The sequence below is a fragment of the Fusarium vanettenii genome (genome assembly GCF_000151355.1).
Source record: "Fusarium vanettenii 77-13-4 chromosome 1 genomic scaffold NECHAsca_8_chr1_1_0, whole genome shotgun sequence".
Classification (NCBI taxonomy): domain Eukaryota; kingdom Fungi; phylum Ascomycota; class Sordariomycetes; order Hypocreales; family Nectriaceae; genus Fusarium; species Fusarium vanettenii.
The window spans coordinates 639190-663388 of NW_003315876.1; the positions used below are offsets into that span (position 1 = coordinate 639190).

Genomic DNA, 24199 nt, shown 5'->3' on the forward strand with positions numbered 1-24199 from the left:
AGTTTGCGTGCCAAATCAGTTCCCTCTATCGACATTCTCAGTAGCTAAACTTTTGCTTGACAAGCTCCTCGCTAAGCTTCCACGTCTTGTCCGCCTCGACAATATCCCTCGCCCAGGACTTGACAGTGTCGACGTAAGGGTCAGAGACGCGGGACTTGAGGAGGTGAGCACCGTTGCTCGCTATTGAGAGTTAGTACAGGGTCAAGTTGGTCGGAAGGAACGTCACTAACCCTTGATATTGGGGTCGAATGCAGCAAAGGCGTGCGTGGCTGCTCCAACCTCTACAGGGATGGGCGCAAAGAACTCCCAGCCCTCGAGGTGGCCGCGCTCGCGATGGGCTTGCACTGCAATGCTGGTTAGCATTTGTCTTCTGTAGGCCTAGGTAAAAAGACTTACAGAGACTTGCCAGATCCTTGTCTGGGGATGAAAAGTCCAGGTGGGTTCCCAGGTTAGTAGTCATGATCAAACCTGGGTCCACACTGTACGACTGAAGACCTCTACTTCCCAGCTTCTGGGCCAGGGACAGAGAGAAGAGCATGTTGGCTGTCTTTGTTTGTCCGTAAGCCGCCCACATGTTATACGTCTCTCCCTCCTTCTATTTTGAGTCAGCTACATTCTAGGTGATGGTTGTGGGGGGTGACTTGCGCTAAAGTGAGGATCGTAGTGGCGGACGGGACTGAAGCTGTGGCCGTTGCTAGAGATATTGACGACGCGAGGAGACTCGGACGCGAGGATCTTTTCCATGATGAGGTTGGTCAAGAGAAAGTGTCCAAGATGACCAGCAGCAAACTGCGTCTCAAAGCCATCCGCCGTCACAGAATAAGGAATAGCCATGACAGCCGCATTATTAACAACGACGTCAATCTTGGGAACGTCATCCCATCCATTGACCTCCTCAGCAGCCTTGCGAACCGAGTCCATGGAGGTCAGGTCGACGATGAGGTGGCGGGTCTTGATGTTTGGGTGAGCTGCGGCGAGGCTCTTGGAGAGGTCCTCAAGCTTGGAGGCGGTGCGGCCGGCCAGGATGAGGAGGCCGGGGGATGCGGTGGCGGTGGCCTCGACAAAGGTTGCGCCGAGACCCTTGAGGGTTACGCCAGTGGTGAGGATCGTTTTGCCCTTGATGATGGAGGCGTAGTCGGCGATGAGCTCGCTGATGGGAGTTTCGGGGGTGTAAGGGGCCATTGTGACTGGTTTTGGAGTTGAAGCTATTGCTTTGGATGGGATGAGATCGAGATGGGTAAAAGATGGAGTTACGATTGAATGAGGATGAGATTGTAGTGTGTTGAGATGTTGATTGTCATTTTGAAGCGAGCAGGACATGAAATCTTTATACTTGTCCTCATTTCTAAAGTCCGAAACTCGATCGTCGTGGATAAACTCATGGTTTCTAGCTGACGCCAGCAACATTTGGTGTAAGTCGTGATGCTGGCGTCAGCCAACCCGGTTTTGTGGGGCCGTGATGGCGTCAGGTCTGGACAAGTCTTGTTAACGCCGAAATACATCATGGAAGTAAGTGTTGGCGCCGAAAACAACGAGAATACTGGTTGGACGGGCTGGATGAGTTCCTTCGAGTCATAACGAGGCTTACCATCAATCTTCAAGGATGAGGAGGACACGTCGGGCATAATGTTCAAGTCACCGGGGGTCGATCGGGCAGTGGCCCCACTTTGGCCGTTCCGAGTCGGCAGGGCACAGTTCGCGAGGACGGAAGATGGACGGCGAGAGTAGACAAAGGAAGCGCCTTTTGAATGAGGGAGGCGGGTATAACAGAGAGTGACAAAGAGTAAAGCTGCCGAAACCATCCATCCGCGAAATCGACCCGACTCTAGAAAACAAGCAGCACGTTAACGAGGCTGCCGAAAAGACTGTGCTGAACAACACCATGGCTTGCCAGCCACCCAGAACCACAAGTAGTGAAGAAAGGACAGGACGGCTCCAATGATAGGAAACCCTTGTATAAAGAGACAAATGAGAATAGATGAGCCTCACCCCAAGGAACACTCCTGGACCATCTACCAGAGGCCATTGCCAAATCAGGCTGCTGACCAGGTTGCTATTGGCGCAGGCTTTTAGTGGATGGAGCCCACTGTGGGTGCTAGCTTGGGGCGATCGTAAACTCAAATCGACGCTGATGGTCGAGTGTGAGATGTCATAAGGAGCGAGGATCTTGAAATTCATGAAGGATTGATGTGAACGTTGATGCGGCAATAGATGTTGTCCGCTGAGTCTAGAGGAGCAGCCTTGGAATAATTAGTAATGGTTCGGACGGAGAAGCTGGGTTACTTACCACAGGTAGGTAGACATGTATCGTATCGTTAATCCGTAAAAGATCAAAGACAAAAGGCGTCATCCAGAGGAATTGAGCTTGGCTTCGACGGCGCGCAGGATGGCTTCCATGCGTCGCTTGTTCTGTCGTCGGCTCTCTCGATTGCTGACCTGAGGCTTAAAGGCCACTGGGGCGCGGAGACGATACTCGGGGTGGTCTGGGGCGAACTGGTCCGATCGAGCGAGGTAACGGCTGAGGCTATACTGGCGATCTTCCGGGACGGTTACCGGAAGGGTAACAGCATTTCCATTATTGCAATTGGTTGAGGAGTTATTCGAGCTTGTGGTTCTGGCGGATGCGTGTTAGTGGTGAGCTGCTTGTGGAAGTCTTGGCGGGCATCTTACTCTGCAAGGTTCAAATAATACACAGCATCCGTAGATGATGTATTGGACGCCATGGTATCGAGGGCTTTTGTACGACCAGCTCAACAGAAAAGGGTGCTTCCATTGAATACAGCGACGGGTACAAGTGCAAAACCCAGGATACAAGGTCGCGGCGTGTTGATCCCGTAGCGGGCGAGAGCGGTGATTGGCTGAGTGGTACCGTTGAAGAAAGGACCCTGAAAACCGAAATCCCGGAAAGGGGAGATCAGTGAAGATCCCGTCTTAGGGATTCCAGAGGAGGAAATAAAGAGAAATAAGTGTAATGCCTAGAGCGATGAGGAAAATAAGACCCAAAAAACGAAGCCATTCGGAGGACCTAGCCCTCTTTTAAAAAAGTGAGAGCTGACAGCCCTACTTCTCCAGAGCAATGACATCGGAGCTACACAGGTGTTCGCCCTTTCCCAACAAGCTCACATTCAGCCGCATGCCCCCCTAACGCTCAGAGACGATCATGCGTTCTAGACCCGGAGGACGCAGTTGCACCGTTCGGTATGCCTCATGGGTGGTGTGGGAAGGATACGAATCAGGGTCTTGAATGACGTCACAGGCTTGCAACCGACGGGGCGGCTCGTGTCTGGGGGTCCGCTAGGCTGACTTTTGACAGCCGATTCAGAAAAATGCCCTTCTCCTTTCAACCACTTTAACGATGGTATTCTACAATAGAGAGGAATGATGTCACTTTCTAACGATTTTGGGCTTCGCCGGATGAAGCCATGTTGATGTGTCGAATATTGGTTCATGGTTTGTCTCATCTCGAGTCCCGGAATACGCACGGTGCATTCTCGCGGTGGGACCGAGTTGTCAAGGACTCGAGGTTGTGAGACGGAGTTGAATACCCTCAATCAACAACGTTGGCCAATAATAATAGTGACAACAACGGCCAAGAGACCCTAGATTGATCATCTAGATTGAATTACCTCACAAACTCAGATCAAAGACCCTGATCGGCAAGTCTAGACCGCGGCCTCTTTCGGGAGAATGACGATATGCCAGATAAAGGTTGGGTGCACGCGGCCTCCAACGCAACACTAACTCAATCATGGAAATGCCCCCTGTTGAATGTGCAGAGTTTAGACTGTTGCTGATGACGTCGGTATCCTTTGGGAGGGCTCTCACAAGGAATCCTTTGGCGGCAGAGACGTCCAATCATGGGATTTTTTTTCGGCGTCGAGTCCGCCTTGTGTTGAATGCAGTAAGCGACTGCCGCGCGGCACTGCGCAAGCGCAAGAGTCAGCATCTTGAGTTGGATGCAACCATCTTGGGAGGAAAGCTGAACACGATGATCGGCGCTTGGTTGCCTTTTCTCACAGACGCGGGTTTTGCCTGAGTCAATTGTTGGTGTAGTTGTTAAACGGGGTTCCCTCTTTTCTCGATGGGCATTCCGGCTTGCTTGAAGCACAGTGTGAATGTAGTATTGTCTACTTTCATGCATTGGATCAGGCCCTGAGTTCTTCGTCTGGCCTGAAAAATGAGTCTCGGACAGGGTTACATGGCATTGGGACCAGGTTGAGTGCGGGAGGAGAGGACGATCTTGGAACTGAGATGAGGCAACTTTTCCAGCACAAGTACTGGGCAACTTTTGGGGGACCTTAAGCATCTCTTCATCTTAGCCATCTAAGAGTAACCCTAGAGTATATTGAAGGATGTCTAAGGCAAGGTATAATTGTTTGAAAGCCTCTTTCAATGTCTATCAAGACTGTGGTTAGGTAGTCTGTTGTGATTCTTACGTTGGGATGCCTCTCGGCGCTCTAAACTAATCGACATCAAGTCAAATGGTTCTTCCGCTTGGACCAGAGTTCGTGGCCAGGCCTTTGAGGTGCAGTTGCTGGGGATGAGCATGGGAATACTGTGGCGAGGAAGCATCCGAATTGATTGGCAAATGTGTCGGCGCACTCCAGGCGAGTGAAGTCTTTACTTGCGCATTCCACGTTGCAAATGGAGGCTTTTGTGTTACTGTGCTCTCGTGGGATGTTCAAGGCTGAGTGACGAAGTGAGAAAATGCGATGCGGCGTGGTAATTTATGTTGGACAGGCTGATAATCAAGTAGAGGGCACTCTGGGCTGAACTAGCCGGGAATGGAAGAAGAAAGATTAATATAAATAGTTTACAATTAGGGAAATATGGTTGGGTTGATTGACGTATTTCTCCAGGGTTGGATGCGAGGAGGCAGGGCCTTGGAGGCTTGTTCTCTGCGACAGAGGAGCAGTACGCTCTCCCCACGAAATCGCCGAGTCACATGTCAAGCCAACCGATCCGCAATGTCTTGATCGTGTAATTTGCGAGATTAATTGAGCACAAAAGCTCCCTTGAGCCCGTGATTAGTACTTTATTCATTTCCATATGAAAGTTTCTGACGTCGGTTGGTACCTGATTCGAGGGTTTAGCTCTCAATTGAGATAGATGGCTAGCTACAATATCACCCACCGAGACTATTTAGCCCAATCCCATCACCATATCATCTTCGGATTTGTGCCGACCAATAGTCCTTTAAACTTGACCGAATTCATGGCATCACACTTGACCTTTGACCTATCTCTCGCGCCGTCCACCTTTGCGAAACCCATGACCTTTCGGCTCTTTTAACATGGCATCTTGAGAACCTTTGCGGCAGCCATTGCCAACTCCAGCTTACTTCAACCAGCCCCGAACATAGAGAGAGTTCAGACTGCTCAAATGAGTTGCAGCTCCGCTCCAGGATGTCGGCATCCCACTTTCAGGTGCTCTTCAATGCGCATGCTCGCATTCATGACTAGGTTCGATCTATTCTAGGAAGTTCCAGAAGAATTATCGCCTAGTTCCACCTACTCCGACCATGACGAGGCCTCAGGTTCCTAAGAGGAGCCATAGTGTGGCTTAGGGATAGAGACTAGCATCTCGATCTGGGTCATCCTTGAGGTGACCAACTGGCGCCAAGTTCCTGGAAGCAATAACATTCTTCATGAAGGATCCAATGACCACTCACCTGACGAGCTAGATTTGATCTCCAAACTCATTAACAGAACGATCGCATCCGTCAATTTCAACCCGCTAAAACACTCATGAGCTGGAAACTGGTGGGGAGCTAACGAATGAAAGCCGCCAGTCGTCACTTCCAGTCCTTGAAGCGTTGTAAAGTTAGTCGCAAATAAGTTAGGTGCCTACGTCACATCTGCTCTGGGTATCATGTTCGATCAAAGGCTAAATCAATTATACAACAACTCATTTGTCTTCGTGGCAAGACGTGATTTAAGAATTGGTAGGTGGATGCGTCGACGTGGCTACCCGATGCAGGGAGGCGGTCTAAGATTGAGGCAACTTGACCATTCTTTGCCCGGGATTCGGAAGACATGTCAGAAAATAAGGACTAAATTTAAAAACTTGGGAGTAATGTAAAGATCCTTATGTAAAACTCAGAGTAATCTCATCCTAATTATCATCATCATTATGAGCATACTTCTTAGGTGCGTCCCAGTCTGCTGATCGGTATGTTGGGATTCTTGGGCAAACGTGGCTGCCTGGGAAGCAATTCACAAGGGTTATTCGAAACTCTCACATCGCTTTCGGATTAATAACGGATATAGATTTACTGAGCCGAGAAATCTCATGTAAAATGAAGCTATTGCAAGGATATTCCGTTAGCAAATCATCAATATTGTGCCTGAATCACGTAGCCCTGTGAACGTCCTCCATTCAGCCCAGCCCAGGCGGATAGTGGCTATCGTGGCGCTGAGCTGCCTGTTTGGCGGCTCAAGCTTGTCCTTCCAGGGCACCTTCCTTAGGCACACAGCCACTGTTGACCCCGCTGCCTGCGAGCTTCCCCGCCATACATGCACGCCGGGAGGCTTTCGGGGTCGTTTACCTTCTCCGACCTCAACTCTCTTTTTGCCTTTTAACCTCCAACTCCATCCATTCTCTGTATCTTCAGGTCCTCCCTCGCTCTCTGGATCCTCGGTCGCCTCACCCCCAACTGCTCCTGCTGTTGCGTCTCTTTCGTTTTGTCCCCCTCATTCATGATCACGAGATACCGATAACGCTCGTGCCCCACGTCATATCATGGCGACGACCGACCGTGATAACGACGCCCAGCACGGCATCGCGTTTCAGATTCCCGCCTCTTCACCGGCGGATGCAGAGGTCGCTTCGGAGAGAATGGAGGAACCTCCCATCAAGTTCGAGATACCCGACAACTGCCGCACGTTTTCACCTTTCCCCCGTCTTCCACCGGAGCTCCGCCATCAGATATGGGAAGCTACTTTGACGACGCCCGGGATGCACTTCCTCAAGGTCGACACCGAGTATGAGCCATCTTCTGGTCGTGGGAGGTGGTGGATTAGAGACTTTTCTTCTCCTCATGATCTCATCGAGGACGACGACGATGAGAATGCTGACCCCGTTGCGCTCGAGGTGAAGAGGGAGTCACGGCCGATTTCGGTACAGTATGGCTCGCTGAGACCGCTTTATCCTACTCGCCAAGCCGACATTTCCTACTACACCAGCCTGCATCAACAACTTGCCAAACTGTCAGTCACCTGCAACGAGGCTGCTGCTATTGCAAAGAGCCTTGCAGGTCGATCCGACACATTCCGCCTGGACAACGGTCGCATCATCAGCTTGGGCTGCTCTTCGGACGTCATCTACCTCGAGTATGTTCCGCCTGATGTTTTTGAGAGTGGTTTCCGCTTCTTCAGATCGCTTCACTGCGAGGGCCTCGATCAGATTCGAAAAGTTGCGGTTCGGTACTGCCACAAGTGGAACGAGCAGCGGACACCTCGGCGATGCCCAAATTGCGGTCAGCTTCACCCGTCCCCAGATGTCGTCAAGCACCCAAACCACATTTACCGGTTCTTGGCCCAATATCTTCCCAACCTCGAGCAATTCTACTTTGTGGACTACTTTATCCTACGAAAAGCCGACACTGCATCACAACCTACTAGGGAAGGCAATGACTTGGGGGCAAAGCCTCGAGGTAGGTGACACCAGAATACAGACGGTGGCTGAACGAGGCTGACTCTGGAACAGCGAATCCCCAGCCGCGCACATTTCAGGGCGGAAACAGGACCTACTGTGAGGTCAACGACCATGACTGGAATGTTCGACCTGTAGTCTGGGAGATGAAGTCCTGGCTGCAAGAGCAGTTTGTCAAGTACGCAAAAACCAGCAAACTCAGCAAGCACCGAACCCCCGAAAAGGTCCAGTTTGGTGTACTGGCCTGCGAATGGACCGTCGGTCCACCAGCAGAGACAACGAGAGGACCGATAACACCGGTCAAGAAGGGACACAACAAGAGAAGACTCTCGGAAGATCACAGCCCGTCGAGAAGTCGACGTCTGAATATCCAACGGGCTTCCGTCACTCCACCTCAAAACCTGCCCCAGGAGGCGACGCGCGGGTTCGCATTTGTTTTTGGCGCACAGGAGGAGGCGAGCAATGAGTTTGACTTTACGATTTCGATTCCCCTATAATGACCTTGAAACGCTTTGGCCTTTATGATTGCGAGGAGTTGGCAGGGAAAGAAAGGAAAGGGAATGGGAGTTAAGGATATTTCGGCGTGCTTTTTTTCTCTTCATGATGAAGCAGCCTCGGCTGTATTGGCAGCTGCATGAATCGAACTGATGGATTGGAATCAGTATTAAATCGCTCTTAGAAGAGTAGAGTTATCCCAATTCACAAAAGACTCTCGAGACCTCATGACTCCTAATTAGAATTCCATTTTACGCTATGCTTGGGAAATTCGCTGCTGGTATCTTTCACTCCTTTCCATCACGCAGCTTCAATGCCCATCATGGAAAACTCGACAAACATCTCCTTGATCAACCTCGTCATCTCTATTAGTTTGCCTGGTCGTGCTGTCCACATCCCTTCCATAGCCCCTAGCTCAACGTTTACCATGTCCCTGTACCTCTGACACGTCAACAGGCCAGTCCATGCACTCCGGTTCGACCAGATACTCGGCAAGCCCAGAACAATGTTGATCTGACTGAGGACGTGGCGTACGAGCTCGGAAAAGAGAATAAACTGGGTCGACGCTTCGACAATAGGGACACGAGCGTATTCCATTGGAGCAGGCCGGATGAGATCCTGATTTGTATCGCTGATAGAGTCGTAGATACACTTGAGGATGAACTCAAAGTGCTTGATGAGCTGGACGTAACAGGATATGACGAGGAACATGGTAGGCGAGTCAAAGACAGGAGGAGGAGAAGGTGTAGTGCCAGCTGCACCAGGAGGCGACCCAGTTGATGAAGGCGACGTTGTTCCAGATAGAGCAGGGTCCATTACCAACGCTGTCAAGTCTGAACGTGCTGTGCGGCCCCGATGGGTTACTGTTCGGGTACCGAGTTGTCGATGCAACGCTTTGATGACGACGAGAAACTCTTGTGCTGATTTCATAACCATTTGAAGATTTTCATAACCGCTGATGGAGGCATAGGAATCGCAGATAAATTCATCAAAGGGCGTGTTTTCCCTGACGTGCGTCACATGGTTCCAGCCCTTGTGAATCTCCACGTTGAGCTTTGAGAGTGTCTCAAAGTGTAGCTTGGTCGGTACAATAATCCGCTGCTCAATGCCTGGAGGATCAAGTTGACGCACGGCAGGCCAATTCTCCATGGGAAAGGGTAGATTCTCAGGGTCGTAGGAGCAAAACGAGTCAAGGTTCCAGTTGAAGCCAGACATGGGATCATCGAGTAGACCCTGCAAGAACTGCATATCCTCTGAAGAGTGGTTTTGGCTGCGGGATTCCACCGGGCTCAATGTAACCTCGGAGGGTTTCCTTAGCACAAGGTCTTTCTTGGGGGGCCTCCCGACGCGCCGCTGTAGGCCGGGCTGACATGGCAGATCAAGACGTGTGCAGCGCGTGCATGAAGCTGACGGGCCGACGGGACGCGCGCATCGTAGCTTCTGGCGACGACATCGCTCACAAGCAGAGCGGATCTGGTTTGGATGGGGAGACGGATGCATCGTTTGAGGTGATTAGCTTTGTTGTATGTAAGAGTGGAATGCTAGATCGCGGTAACGGAGGCTGAAAGGTGAGGAGATTGATGGGTCCCGGTGGCTTGGTCCGTTCGGAGGCTTTTGTGGGGCGGTCTCGGAAGGTTTCCCAGTGGAGGCTCGCCGGCCGGTATGGATTCAAGGCCGGAGCTCCGGGTTTTGGCGCTAGAGTAAGTGGATGTGCGGCATGGGATCGGTCGGGGTATCCATCTCCCCGTGCCTTGCGGACCAGGGGAAATGTCAGAGCCGTGTTTGCGAGAACTGGGTGCAAAGCGACTTCTTTCTGCCGTGATTCTTCATATGTTGCTTCAAAGGGAAATGTGAGAGACGAGGTCGTGGGTACAGACGAGAATCATCCAATAGAAACCAGGCTCTCTGCCGGAACACAGATCGACGGAGGGCCGCTTCCGAGGGTTCGTACGCGGAGCCATGCCACTCTTGACTTCGTATGGCAGCGAAGAGCTTCTGACACACGCCAGGAGTCTTTTCAAAGTCCTTTTCTCGAGTACGCGGGCGATCGAAATTAAGAGCCAAGCCTCCAGGAAACGGTATTGATCTTTTCAACGTGGGTTCAGTCTCATTGACGAACGAGTTGAACCATTTTATCGCCTTTTGACGGCCCTTCTCCCCTCGAGTCGCCACATGGATCAAGGTCGAGATGAGCTCGAAGCCAAAGTCGGCCAGCATTGGCGTGTGGTGAGTGTAAATCCCAGGGAGCTCGAGGTCGGAACCATACAGGTCGGCGTTGAAGTGCCAGTGGCTTGCTCGGCTGGCAATCTGCGCTTCAGGCTCAGGTCGATGGACGCCGCTACAGTGCGCCAACACGGCTCCATATAGAGACCTAACATACTCGTGAACACAACGTATTCCTTCCAGCTCCCATTTATGTAGCCGGTTACCTCCTTTTACCGCGAGAAACCTGGTTCTCTCCGTGAAGCCCTCTGCCTTGACTCGCGGGTGTTCCACCTTGTAGAATAGCTCATACCTTAGAAACGTCTGCAAGAGCCGCTTCTTTTCATCATAGTTGAGGCTGTTCAAGTTGAACGGCTTATGGGTATATCTGGACTGACTCCGTCCTTTCGACACGTTGTCGAGGCAGAGGTATGCTCTCGGGATACTGGATGATGTTGCTTTGGCCATGTAGTCGCTCATGTACTTGTGCAGTCGACGAAAGAGGCCGCCAAGTTTAACAAGGTCTCTGCTATCCTCAGTCACGAGCGGATTGGTGAATTGTCTGCGCGACCAGTTTGCCATGTGGAGAGTAACCGCGGTCTCGTACTCGTCGTGAGGGACCCCACGGGTCGTAGGAAAGTGAACGATAGCCATTGCGTCTTGGAGGAGGTCATTGTCGAGATCGGTTGATAGCTGTTCCCGTGAAATAAATGCTTTGTAGTGAAGAAAATGCTCCAGCATGACGGGCGATGCCTGGCACAGTCGACCCATGTCATCCTCGGAACGGAGCAGGATGAGAATGCGAGCCCGGGTCTCCAACGAGAGTAATATAAAGGGATCCATGGATGCATTGAAGTGTTGAGACTGCTGGTATGGATACGGTGATTGGCTAAGCAACTGGTGGAGGACTCGGAATGGTGCTTGAAGAGAAATCCGGAGATGAGGCGTTGGCTCTGCAAAGTACGTGGTCTTGCTGAGAATATGACCAGGTCACTCTTTCCATAATTGCCAGCTAAATCATTTGGTCTCGCCGTTTTGCTCCACTTGTTGTTTTATTGTGCACAGTCTTGACATTTTTTTGAGAAGGAGGCCCTCAATGCATGTTAGTGACTATGAGTTGAGGGGTATTAAGGAGTCCCGACCAAGTCAACGCCAGAAATTGGAAGCAAATAAGAGGGACAGATTGAATAGAGTGGCCAATGAGATACTACAAGTTAGACCCATATGAAGCTCAGGCAGAGGGATTTTAAGAAGGAGGGGCCTGGACGAAGGCCACGCTCTCCATGAACCTGAGTATAAGAAAAGCCATGGCATATCAACAATCAAGATCCGCGACCTCTGCTGCAATTATGGTCTTGGATGAAGCCAGCGCCTCAAAAATATGGGCAATTATCTGAATTCGATGGTTGCGGCGATGTAAGTGCCGAGAGCAGTTCCCCGTTCACCCTGTATGGCGGGACTTGTGATCTACTCTTGGTGGTGAACCCGCCATGGCTCGATGTGTAACGGCTCTCTTGATTTTTGGTGAGTATTTAGCTGAATTCGAGTTATTTAGATGGTTTAGTGTCAGGGGAGATACTGACCTAATGTTTCTAATACACACATGCTCACACGTATTGTGTTGGTGAGTGTTGGTTCTCACAAATTGAGCAACAGACTGCTGCCAACTCAACCATTTACACCACCCACCCCAACAACTTGTTTCGTATTGATCTCTAGGGAAATATTGGGAATTACTTGTGAGTTCCCCGAGAATGGACAAAGCAGACCAGGATCTAAGGTGTTGGTCGACAACTCCACCCGCATGCAACCATTCCTAGTCCGTAATTGGAGTCACCTCTACCATCCAATTACAAGGCGTGGTGGCAGAGTGGTCTAATGCGATAGACTAGAAATCTATTCTCTTCGGAGGCGTCTGTTCGAATCAGGCCCACGTCGATTGGTTTTTTTGCTTCTTTTTGCGGTTGTTGATGAGTTGGCTTGGTGTTTCTTGTCAGATTTCTCTCTGGGTTGCCTTTTTGCTATCTGGGCATGGAGAGAGGAGACTTGTAAGTTGAGCATGCTCTCAATCAGAGGTCATCTTTTTGTCCATGTTCATCGGTTGGTGAAGGTTCTCTGGGGACTTTGTGAGTGCTGGTGTTGTATGCAACTCGGGAGGGAAACCCTCCGTGGGATCGGATGTAGCATTCTTCCTAATAAACGTATGCGAGTGCGAGGTCGCAAATTGGGGGAAACCACCCTAATGTACCCTCTCCTTAAGCCTCCGATCTGTTAATTTAGCCCGCCTCCGACTGAATGGAACGATTCAACGAGTTGACAAGGTCTACGTAGACCAAAAGAGCTACATGCTGCAACCTTAACCCTTGTAATATCTCAAGTGTCTTGTCTGAAGGATTTGCGGAGTTTCGGTTACGGAAAGCATTTTGGTTCCCGGGTCGGCCAGGCAGTTGTGCTTTCGTCGTCTCACCAGGTTAAATCCTCCGATCGTCATCTCCACCCTGGTGACCAAGCTCTTGATGCCTTGTTCTTGTCAATTTATAATTATCTGCTGGTCGACGATGTGAAACTACTGCTTTTGGTGTCGTTTTTCATTGACATGCTAGAGAAAACTATCCTTACACCGACATGACTATTGACCAAGTCAAAGACGAAAAGGCTCCCTCTGGGCCTTTGGACAACCAGACGACCACATCCCCTGACTCTAGCAGCCTTTCAGTTAGACCAAAAAGCGATGAAGAAGCCCAAGATTCTACAGCAGATTCTCCAAACGACAATTTGGCGTTCAATAGAGACTACCGGTTCTGGATGATCATGCTAACCCTCGTCATTTCCACTCTCCTCGCATCCCTCGAGTCAACTGTCGTCATTACTTCTCTGCCTACCATTGTCGAGAATCTCAAACTTGGAAGCAGCTATATCTGGGTTACCAATATCTTCTTTCTGACGAGGTGAGTCTGGTGCTTCAGGTAGCCCCATTATCCTAACACCCTGCAGTGCTTGTGTCCAGCCTCTCTTCGGCCAGCTCTGCAATCTCTGGGGCCGCAAGAGAGTTATGATCTTCATATTTGCAGCGTACACCTTTGGAAGTGGCATTGCTGGTGGTGCTAATGGAGGCGCCATGTTAATCGCCGGCCGTGCTGTTCAAGGCGTCGGCAGCGGTGGTATAAACATGGCTGCCGATGTCATCATCTCAGACTTGGTGCCCCTGCGATACAGAGGAAACTACATTGCTATGCTTATGCTTGTGGCAACCATTGGGTTCGCTGTTGGGCCTTTCTTGGGCGGCGTCATTGTTGAAAACACTACCTGGAGATGGGTGAGTATCCCCAGATGCTTTAGATGGCTCTGCTAACACGTCCCAGGTGTTTTATCTTAACCTTCCCATCGGGGGCCTTGCCATTGTTGTCAGTTACCTCTTCCTCAACTTGCAGTGGAACCGTCAAGAGTCAACAATGGCCAAGCTCCGTCGAATCGATTATATCGGCAACGCCATCCTGATGGCGGCGAGCATCTCGATCCTTATAGCACTCACCTGGGCTGGCCCACTCTATCCTTGGTCCGACGCTCGTATCTTGGTCCCCTTGATCGTCGGAATTCTTGGCTTAGTCGGATTCGTCGTCTATGAAGGTTCAGGTTTCCCTTCTGAACCCGTCATGCCCATCCGGCTGTTCCCTCACCGCACATCTCGCATCATCTACGTCAACACCTTTCTCAACATGGTACTCATCTTTTGGTGCTACTTCTTTCTACCTCTATACTTCCAGGCCGTAAAAGTGTCTACCCCTTCTCGATCTGGGGTGCAAATGCTTCCTGTGGCCCTCATCGCCATCCCCGGCGCCGCACTATCGGCCTTTATGCTCTCCAGATGGGGCAAATACAGGGTGCTACACATAGCCGGCTTCTTCCTCATGACTCTGGGCGTAGGCCTCCTCGCGATTCTCAAGGAAGACAGTCCCGATGCAGCATGGATTCTCATCCAGTTCCTCCCCGCCATTGGCTCTGGTTTCCTGCTCAATACGCTACTCCCTGCCTTCCAAGCCTCAGCGGATGAGATCGACCAGGCCGCAGCGACGGGGACATGGTGTTTTATGCGTACCTTTGGCACGATCTGGGGCGTCGCCATCGCAGGGACCGTGTTTAACTCGTACACGAAGCAGTACGCGCATATGATCGATAGTGAAGTAGCCCGGGAGGTGCTCAGCTCCGGAGATGCCTATGCCAGCGCAACCAGGGCATTTTTAATGCAGTTCGAGGAACCCATCAGGGGCCAGATCCGTCATGTGTTCATGCTGGCTCTCCGAAAGGTCTATGTCATCTCTGTGGCATTTGGTGGACTGGCCTTTTTACTCGCTCTGTTTGAGAAGGATATTCCTCTGCGCAAGGACTTGGATACACAGTATGGCCTGGAGGAAAAGACACTGGATGATTTGAAGGGCAAAGAGTGAGTGTTCGTATGCGAAAGGTCTGTTGATAATGGGCATCTAGATGAATCTCGGTCCTCGCAGTATGCAGTACTTGGTTAACTCTACGCTCAAGAATGAGAAGTTCTGTCTAACGTCAGTTCTGTTTTTAGACAGATATAATTCAATCCATCTCTTAGTCTTTGGAGGTTTAGATAGAGGCCTACTGGTAACGAGACCGCAGTGTCTGAACTGTTGAACAAGCAAGTTCACGCGTAAATATCGGGGGGAAACCCATTCTAATTTCTTTTTTCACTCTATATGATATCTACACGAACTCTTTAACAGCTTCCCAGAAGGCCTGCGGATCCTCACTCATAGGGAGATGGCCCGTTTGGGGGACAATGTTGAGTTTGGCTCCCTTATCACCAAGCAATCCCTTGAACCCATCCATCGCCTTGACCAAGGCACCATTAGCATCTCCTTCGCCCACGACGAACAACCCAGGCACCTTGCAGCCTCCCATCTTAGGCTTCAGGTCATAGTCCCAGAGCGCAGTGCAGCTGTACTTGAAGCCCTCAACGCTGTTGGTAGCCACGATGTCTGTCATCCACTTGACAGTCTCGGTCTTGTTCTCCATAGTCGCAGGGTGGAACCATCGTGAGACGGTTTGCCCAGCAAGCTTGTTGATTCCCTTGCCATTGTCCTCTTCGGCAATCGCTGTGCGATCCTTCCAGGATTGAGTGTTTGCGGGGCTTGAGGTAGCATTGAAATCGCAGGCGACAAACTTTCCAACACGCTCAGGGTATTTGATGGCAAAGTTGAGCGTGGTAGCTCCGCCCATGGAAACTCCAATCAGAATGTCAAGCTTGGTGATGCGTAGGGCATCGAGCACCGTGAGAAGATCGTCGGCAAGGTTATCCATGGTGGCAGCAACAGGAGGCTGAGGTACTGAATGTCGACCACGGGTATCGTATCGCAGGATGCGAAGATCAGGTCTCTCACGCTTGAGAATCTCAATGAAGGGATCCCACATGTGCAGAGATGTCAGCAGGGAGTTGCTGAACGCAACAGTTGGAGCATGAGGATCCGGGTTTCCCTCTAGCCGATAAGGAATGGTGAGAGAGTTTGATGTAGTGATGTAGGACTCAACAACAGCATCAGGGCCTGGTGTTGTCTTGGTCTTGGAATCGGAAGAGATGAATGCAGCTGTTGAAGGAAGCTTCGAAAGCGAAGACAGCTCACGGGGAGCCGGACCAAAGACGTAGAAGAGCGAGTAAGTCCGGCGGCCCTTGGAGGCGACATACTTGTCAAAGACCTCAGTTCGCCAGGGAGTGTCCATGGACGCCTTGTGTTCCTTTCCGCCCTGGCCGTTCACCTTGGCATAGTCGTGCAGCGCATAGTAGCTCGTCTTGCCCTCCCCCTCGAGATACGACGTCTTGAAGATGCGCGAGCGCAACCAACCCGGGACCTTGGCCAGCATCTCAATGTGCTCCTCAATAACCCACTTTTCGTATTGTTCACCAGCTCCTTCAACCTCTTTGAGCTGAATATCGACGGCGGTCGTCTGAATACCCTCCGCCTCTTTATCAGACAGCTTCTCGAGGGGAACAAACTCCGACGACTCCTTGGTATGCACCAGATCGAAAAAGTATCGCTTCACATCCACCTGACCAATCGTCTCGGCCTCTCTGGGAGAACGGTTCGCGCGCAATGTCAAGTAGGTCTCAGTCTCGAGGTGCGACATTGACGTCACGTCGTATGCGGCGAGAAAGGTTGGCTCCAAGTCGTCGGTCGCCTTGTATCGGAGACCGTTGGAGAAGATCTGGGGGAGACGGAGGCGGGTCGGTCCGTGCTCGTTATTATACCACTCGTGGAATTGATCCAGAGACAGCCCCGGCTTGGGCTGCATGGTAACATAGAGCATGCCAGGCGTCGACATCGTGGTGGGGTTTGATGAGGTGGGAAGTGGTAAGGAGCGTAGTCTAGGATGTCAATGCCCGAGGAAGGAATACACGATACATATAACAGCGCCCTCAGCGCCTCCGGAAGAGTGATTTACATGACGGCAGGTGGAGTATCGTCGGCAACGACGCGATTCGGCTTCGGCAAATGAATCGGGATGTGGTCGATGCGGAATGTGTAAACGTTTACCCCGCAGCTCACCGAGCCCACCGAGGCTCACCGAGGATTGCAGGGGTCTAGAGAGGGACCCTTGGCTGCTGACCGAAATACCGTCAAGGGCCCCTCCAAACGGGCCGTTGAAACGTACGTGCAGTGCGGGCGCATGCGGAGATGCAGCTGTCTTGACAGTGACAGGTCTTTATCGACTGTTGATAGAGGGAGAGCTGCTTTCTCTCATTCTCTTCAGCTTTTACCTTTCAACGTCTCTTATTCCCCTCTGTTTCCTCTTCTTCCGTATCTCAACTCCATCACGCGTTAATTCGGCACATGTCAGGCTCCCGCCGCGGTCGGCCTCCCGCATGAGGCTTCCCGCTCGCCCAATCTGTTTCTGTCTTGCGGCGTCACAGTCTGCAAGCTGCCGCCTCAGCTGACGTGGAAGAGGGGTCGTCCTGGTGAGAGAAGTCGCAGTGAGCAAGCTAGCCCAGTCAAAAGCAGAGCTCCGACCTGACCTAGAAACAGAAAATACGCCCAACTTGATGCCCTCGAGTGATACTCGGTCTTGTTGACTTGCAATCATCGGGGCCTGACGGCTCTATCCGACGTGACTCTCCAACTTGGCAGAGTGGTTAGACCATCAAAAATACCACCGCAGAGCTGAGCCTTCGCGCTCAAAACCTCAGCCGCCAAGATGGAACTTTTCTGCAAAAGTGTCCCACAGGACTTGTCAGAAGAGAGCTTCAAGCGAGAGTTGACCCCTTTCATGACAGCCCTAAACATCTCAGATTGGACATGCGACAAGGCAAAACGAAGACCTCAAGGCTGGATCAAGTTTCTCCGCGCCGCAGACGGCCAGAAGTTCTTGAACAAGCATGGCAAGTACATGCCCGAGGCAGACAAGCAAAAGGAAAACGAGCCTCCAGGAAATCCACTCCGGCCAAGGATCAAGCCGCGCGCTATTGCCCGCCTCTACATCCTCAAAACCGCAGTCTATGTGGAAAAGAGTACTCGACCTATCGACAAGCACGTCATCGCGCACCTTAAGCATGATCGCGAACAAAAGGCAAAGTCGACTGCTAGGGATCCGGAAGCACCTACACAGGCCTTCTGGGTTCGAGGTCTCAGCTGCGGTGGGAATACATTTCGTGGTCCTGCAAAGACACTCACTTTTGTTGAACAGGTGGCCATGACCTTGCCCGATCTCACCAAGGGCAAGTTCACACCACAGTGGCTGACTATCGAGGAGCATTTTGGTGCTCGCTTGGATTTTCACAACGACTCAATCCAGGATCTCATCGCCAGTCGCAGTGACAATTCATTCACACTGGTTCTTCGAGAACCACCGCGCATCTATCGCCCCTATAGCACGCCAGACAACAAGAACGTCAGGTGGAAGCGAGCTCAGGAGATGAACGATTGGGGCTTGTTTCATGCATACTCGTCAAGTTGTCTCGTCTATCGCGTCTATTTGATGCATGCTAGCGACTTTGACAACATTTTGCGCCAGATCAAGACCCGAGATATCCTGGCCGTCACCAATCACGAACTTCCATCAGTTCAATGGAGCTATATGGAAGATGCGAGCACCAACGCCGTTCGGGGACGACATCAGTTGATCGAAAGGGCCAAGCGCCTTCTCTCAACTGGACTTGTTCCGTTCGCCATCTTGTTCCAGGTCCAGGCTCTCGTATGGAACAATTACATCCTCCCCTCTAGCGGGATACAACTCTGCGATATTCTAGAGCAGGTTGCAATCGACGCCAAGGAGAAGGGGGTTGCTATCCCTGTTACGACTGATGCGATGAAGACCTTGCTTCAACGAATCCCTTATCCTTGTCCTGGTACCGACCCCGCAGAGCTGGATGTGGTGAGCATCATGGCAGAGGTTATGAACGCGGAGTACAAGTATCGGGAGGAGAATCCTCAGAGAGACAGAATCTATGGATCCAAACTACCAGATCACCAGGTTTGGGTCTTTAAGGCTTTGGTCACACCTACACGAGTACTTCTCCACGGCCCTGATGCTGAGAGCAAGAACAGAGTGTTGAGAATGTTTCCGGACAACAATGATTCGTTTCTACGAGTCATATTCTGTGATGAGGATGGCCAGGATTTGAACTTTAACCCTCGCATCGACAATGAGGACACTTTCAGTCGGTACCGAAAAGTCATGGATGATGGTATCGACATTGCCGGGAGGAAGTATACCTTTCTCGGGTTTTCTCATTCTTCGTTACGTTCCCACTCGGCTTGGTTCGCGTCTCCTTTCGTTGATGGAAACTACCAGAGCCAGACCATCTCTGTGATATTAGAGGCTCTAGGAGACTTTCAGGATATTCGAGTCCCAGCCAAGTGCGCGGCACGAATCGGTCAGGCATTCTCGGAGACCCCATACGCAGTGCCACTCTTCGAAAACAGCATCACGACTCGTCACATCCCAGACATCAAGACCGCCGATGGCTCACGAGTGTTCAGTGACGGCGTTGGCACAATTTCCCAGGACGCCCTTGAAGATGTTTGGATGTATCTTCCCATGCGTTCTGCTGCACCAACCTGTCTTCAAATCCGCTGGGGCGGCTGCAAGGGGATGCTCTCACTAGACACCAGACTTGAGGGCAAGACGTTCTGTATTCGAAAGGAATCGATGATGAAGTTTCCAAGCAACGATCTGACAGAGCTTGGAATCTGTGATACATCGTCGAAACCCCTGCGGCTTGTCTTGAATCGTCAAATGATCAAAATCCTGGAAGACATGGGGACGCAGAATGATTGGTTCTTTGACTTGCAGAACAAGGCGCTCAACGTGTTGCGTGGCGTCACGGCGAGCGCGCACAACACCAGCACATTCCTGGAATACCAGACCATTGGCGTCAACATGGGTCTTCCCAAGCTTGTGAAGCAGCTGGACAGGATGGGCATCGATTACCGCAGGGACAAGTTTCTCAGATCAGCTGTTGAGCATGTCGTTCTACGAGAGCTGAGGCTTCTCAAACACAAGGCCCGTATTCCGGTTGAGAAGGGCGTGACTCTCTTTGGTGTCATGGACGAGACGGGTTTCCTCAAGGAGCGCCAGGTGTATGTCACGTACGACAAGACGTATGGTGTGAAGAATGGCAGGCGTATTAACGCTACGCTTGAGGATGGAATCATCTTGGTCACTCGCTCGCCAGCTCTACACCCAGGAGATATCCAAGTCGCCGAGATGGTGACACCTCCCAAAGGACATCCCCTCAGGAATCTCCAAAACTGCATTGTTTTCAGTCAAAAAGGCGATCGCGATCTACCGAGTCAACTGAGCGGAGGCGACCTCGATGGAGATTTGTACAACATCATCTGGGATGAGCGGGCCATGCCAGAGAAGGTCTTTGAGCCAGCCGACTATCCACGAGTCACGCCTGTGCCATTGGATCGCCCAGTAACTCCCAAGGACATTGCCGATTTCTTTATCAATTTCATGAGAACCGACATCTTGGGTATGATTGCGACACGCCATGTCATGCTGGCCGACTCTCACGACTTGGGAACGCTTCATCCAGAGTGTATTTCACTGGCAGAGATGCACTCTACAGCTGTTGACTTCTCAAAGACGGGTATTCCAGTGGAGGTCAAGAAGTTGCCAAAGCCACCGCGCTTTCGGCCCGATTTGTAAGTTAGTGTTGAAGCGATTAGTATACCTGCTAACTAGGACACCAGTCTGGCGATGGCGCCACCATTGAAGCTGTATGACCTCGGCCAGATTGATCATATTGGAGATCCCGAGGAGTACGACGAGGATGACATGATGGCTCGAGCAAAACCAAAGTACTACAAGTCGACAAAGATTCTCGGTCATCTATACCGGAGCGTTGATGAGAATAAAATCTGGCATGAGAATATTCATCGCAAGATTGAAACGGGTGGACCATCGGTTTGGGATCAGCTACTAACCATTGTCGAGAACGAGATTGTCAAGTACAAGCTCGATATCGATTGGAAACGCAGGACTGAGGAGGCTTGGAATATTCGCAACGTGTAAGTCGTGAGTACGCACCTTGAAACGAGCCATACTAACTAACTCGCTAGCTATGACTCGACTATTTCGGACAACATGTGGCGCTTCTCAGAGAATGCGCGCTCAGGTCTATCCGAGGTTGAAGTGTTTTGCGGATTCATCTTGAACAAAAAAGGTGGACAAACGCGACGCCAACGCGATTCATCCATCAAGCTAAAGGAGGAAATCGACCGCATCATGACGTGGATCGTCAAGCTAATCCGCGACCGTGGCGTTGGTAACGACGCCGAGACCCTCAGCACAGCTACCGAGGCATCTACCGCGGCGGCTCCGAACCGGTGGAGAGAGGACGCGGTGGAGCTCTGCTGGGCTTGCGTCGCCGTTGCCTGTATCAAAAAGGAAGATGCTCCGCTTGTGTATCACGGGACTGGTGAGCTGCAGAGTTTCCGCGTGGTGGCGGCTTGTTGTCTTCTTAAGGAGTTGAACAATCTGGCTAGGAAGATGGATGCTAGCTCTGGTGGGGGATTTGTCGGTGTTGGACGAGGTGGACGAGGCGGTAAGCGGATGACGCTTCCGCTACGATGAAAGAGACTTATTCATGGAAGAGCGATGATTTACAGTGGGAATGTTCTGTTTTTCGGAGTTTGGACAAGCTAGGATGTATTTTCTGGAAGAGTCTTGTTCCCCTGTCAAGTAGAAGTTTGACATGTGAATTCAGGTTGTCAAGGCAATGCTTAAACAGAAAATCAGTACATAAACAGGTGACGGAATTATGCTTATTCGTAGGGCTGAAGGCGAGATGAAATTGCCTGATTGGCCTCGTGCAGAGAGTGAAATCGTATCCGTTTTAATATCCTTATCTCGTCTTTTTAAAATGTCATGTTACGAATCATCGTAAGTTGCATCACGGTGTTTATTAGTGAGTGATTCAGTCATGTGCCGGGTAACGATATTTCCAATCTCCCCCTTAACAACGACTCCATCACAGCGTCTTCACCAACGACAACGTATATTCGGACCGAGGGCTTACTATGCAGACGCATCTTCCTCTTTTATTCCTTTTACAATATTCAGGGTCCAACCTCGTTCTGAATCAAGCAGTCAGCCTTACCCTACATGTCAGCGAGTCAGCCTGAGAGCCGCGTGGCAATTGGGTCCAGGTCTAGAAGCGCATTGAACACCCCCTTTTGGTCAACTCTCCGTCGGAGATTTTGCCTCGTTCGTATCTTTCGCAGGTCCAAGCCCGCTCAACCAATTTGACCGCTTTATTTCTCCCACGTGAAGTCGTTTCAGCCTCTACTTGCACATGCTTCTTGGCAGTTCCTTAGAAAGTAATAAGCTTCCCCCGTCAGTGAGGGTCAAAATGGGTCCCGGGTCCTGCCAGCGAATTCCAACACCACTTTGACATGTCCCCATTGGATAATGATCATCTGACTGTGCCTGCGTTGGATGTTTGACCATACATTTTGCCATTTCCGTGTACCTGGGAAGCATTTCGTCATCCCGAGGTTCAATTGATTTTTATTTTTATTTTTTTGCGAGCCTCAACAGGGATCTCGTATGATTTGTTGGTTGGGCTATACAAGATGAGGCCCCGTGAGGGAAAGCCAAGAGAGTCTCTGCTCTTGATATAACGACCACTTTACTCTCGGCTTTTTGTTGTTTTTCTGCAATCATGGACAACTACCGAGGTTTTGAATTATCTACAATGCCGTCTTTTAGGACACTACATCGAATACGTCAACAGTTATTTGGGGACGCGGTGCTTATCGACGACGAGGCTGCGCTGGGGTCCGACTCAACAAAACCCGAGAAGAGGGTTATTGGACATGCAGCAACTGAGGATCTGTCGCATCGGTGGACAGTCGCCAATACCAACAACGGCCTCGTCAAGCTCCCGACGGAACTCCATATGATGATTATGGAGCAACTCACCTTTGGACAGGTTGAGTCTCTGCGACGGACGTGCCGGGCCCTCCGAGGCCGCATTAGCAAGCCCGTTATCCGCGAGGTGTTTCCAGGCATCAAGTTTGAACTCTTGTCGACTTGCTACCGGTGCCTCTGCTACGACCCCCTCAGGGATACGCTGATCCGGGCCGACGAGTCGGACGCCCGGTATCCCTTGGCCAGCGAGTGCCTCGACTGCGTCGCCGCGAGGGGAGGCTTCATGGTCGGACGCAGGTACACCCTTGGGACGTGGGCGAGCGTCTGGGTGTGCCGGTACTGCGGGTATCCCGTCACGTCCGGGGCAGCGTGGAACGAACCAGAGTTTCACCGCGCCTGCTACAGGAGGTTTCACTGGATGCTCTTTTACTTTTTCCTCGTGGGGATAGCGCAGGCTTTCGTGACGATTATAGGGTCGGCGCTGTGCTGGGGGTATTATAACAAGGAGAAGTTGGTTCTGGCGCCTACGATTGTAAGTAGGTTTCTTCTGTTTCAAGAGGTTGTGCTGACGGGAGTAGGTCAACTTCTTTATGGCGTCTTGGGTATTCTGCCTGACGCTGTTGAGAAACGTAGAGCTGAGGACATACCACTGGGCTTTGATACTAGAGCTTGGAATCCTAGGACTCTGGATTCCTCCCTTGCTCACGATACTTGGGAGTGCTCAGAACAGACCAGGGAGGATGTCCCCAGCTGAGGTCGCAACCATCTTTTTCGTCGTCAGCAACATGTAAGTCAAAGTGTAAACTTGTGTGAAGAGAGTACCAACACTTGAGCAGCATGTTCCGCGTCGTCAACGTCCTTGGCAATACAGTCCTTATGTCCGAGTACAAACTCTGGCGACGCCACCGACCGGGCCAGTCGCCGGTGCAACGGGTTCTGAGCAAGACTGCCGCCATCTTGGTCTTTTGGACGTACCCGCAGAGCGTGGAGCAAAAGTATCCGGGGAAATGGTGGTTGACGAGGCGAGAGCTACAGCACGTCTGATCCCCAACAATACTAAGCGGAGAAAGAAAGAAACTGTCACAAAATCCGGGGGTTGACCGAACACGCAGATCTTGCAGCGGGACAAGGGGGAGAGAGATTCTGGGGTAGTGGCCGGAGACATGGAGGCCAAGCTGGGCAGAGAGTCGATTGGCTCGAGGGAACCAACTGACACATCACAGTCGAATCTCTTGTCAGCACATCTTGGATCTCTGTCGAGTCTTTCTTTGAATCTTGGATTCAAGGGGGTAGATGCACGGATGAGATCTAGCAAAAACCTGGGAATGCAACACTACTCGTGAGAAGTTGCTAGGAGGATCCCCCGTCAGCTCAACACACTATGGCGTCCCAAGGGGAGATTGATCTCCGTTCTGCTGAGCTGAGGATTGCTCCAGTAAGACCGAGAGTACAG

At 51.2% G+C, this 24199-nt stretch overlaps 8 protein-coding genes across 8 annotated transcripts; 4 read left to right on the forward strand and 4 right to left on the reverse strand.

Annotated features, from left to right (window-relative positions):
- Positions 1-37: 37 nt before the first annotated feature.
- NECHADRAFT_30244 (uncharacterized protein) lies at positions 38-1182 on the reverse strand (the record flags this gene model as incomplete). Its single annotated transcript, XM_003049773.1, has 4 exons — positions 38-180; positions 231-344; positions 397-585; positions 642-1182. The coding sequence occupies 4 exons, from the start codon at positions 1180-1182 to the stop codon at positions 38-40; spliced, it is 987 nt and encodes a 328-aa protein (XP_003049819.1).
- Positions 1183-6837: 5655 nt separating this feature from the next.
- On the forward strand, positions 6838-8150 carry NECHADRAFT_30278 (uncharacterized protein; the record flags this gene model as incomplete). The annotated part of the gene is made up of 2 exons (XM_003049569.1): positions 6838-7654; positions 7708-8150. 2 exons carry the CDS (start codon positions 6838-6840, stop codon positions 8148-8150), a joined length of 1260 nt encoding a protein of 419 aa, XP_003049615.1.
- Positions 8151-8448: 298 nt separating this feature from the next.
- On the reverse strand, positions 8449-9648 carry NECHADRAFT_74178 (uncharacterized protein; the record flags this gene model as incomplete). The annotated part of the gene is made up of 1 exon (XM_003049774.1): positions 8449-9648. The coding sequence occupies one exon, from the start codon at positions 9646-9648 to the stop codon at positions 8449-8451; it is 1200 nt and encodes a 399-aa protein (XP_003049820.1).
- An 822-nt stretch (positions 9649-10470) lies between these two features.
- On the reverse strand, positions 10471-11193 carry NECHADRAFT_25455 (uncharacterized protein; the record flags this gene model as incomplete). Its single annotated transcript, XM_003049775.1, has 1 exon — positions 10471-11193. A coding segment is annotated over one exon (723 nt), but the record flags the coding sequence as incomplete, so codon positions are not given.
- A 1782-nt stretch (positions 11194-12975) lies between these two features.
- Positions 12976-14795, forward strand: NECHADRAFT_74179 (uncharacterized protein; the record flags this gene model as incomplete). Its single annotated transcript, XM_003049570.1, has 3 exons — positions 12976-13298; positions 13345-13666; positions 13713-14795. 3 exons carry the CDS (start codon positions 12976-12978, stop codon positions 14793-14795), a joined length of 1728 nt encoding a protein of 575 aa, XP_003049616.1.
- A 283-nt stretch (positions 14796-15078) lies between these two features.
- NECHADRAFT_30125 (uncharacterized protein) lies at positions 15079-16692 on the reverse strand (the record flags this gene model as incomplete). The annotated part of the gene is made up of 1 exon (XM_003049776.1): positions 15079-16692. One exon carries the CDS (start codon positions 16690-16692, stop codon positions 15079-15081), a length of 1614 nt encoding a protein of 537 aa, XP_003049822.1.
- An 870-nt stretch (positions 16693-17562) lies between these two features.
- RDR2102 (uncharacterized protein) lies at positions 17563-21617 on the forward strand (the record flags this gene model as incomplete). Its single annotated transcript, XM_003049571.1, has 3 exons — positions 17563-20516; positions 20565-20882; positions 20934-21617. The coding sequence occupies 3 exons, from the start codon at positions 17563-17565 to the stop codon at positions 21445-21447; spliced, it is 3786 nt and encodes a 1261-aa protein (XP_003049617.1). The 3' UTR covers positions 21448-21617.
- A 953-nt stretch (positions 21618-22570) lies between these two features.
- Positions 22571-23846, forward strand: NECHADRAFT_29997 (uncharacterized protein; the record flags this gene model as incomplete). Its single annotated transcript, XM_003049572.1, has 2 exons — positions 22571-23286; positions 23618-23846. 2 exons carry the CDS (start codon positions 22571-22573, stop codon positions 23844-23846), a joined length of 945 nt encoding a protein of 314 aa, XP_003049618.1.
- Between the last annotated feature and the right edge of the window lie 353 nt (positions 23847-24199).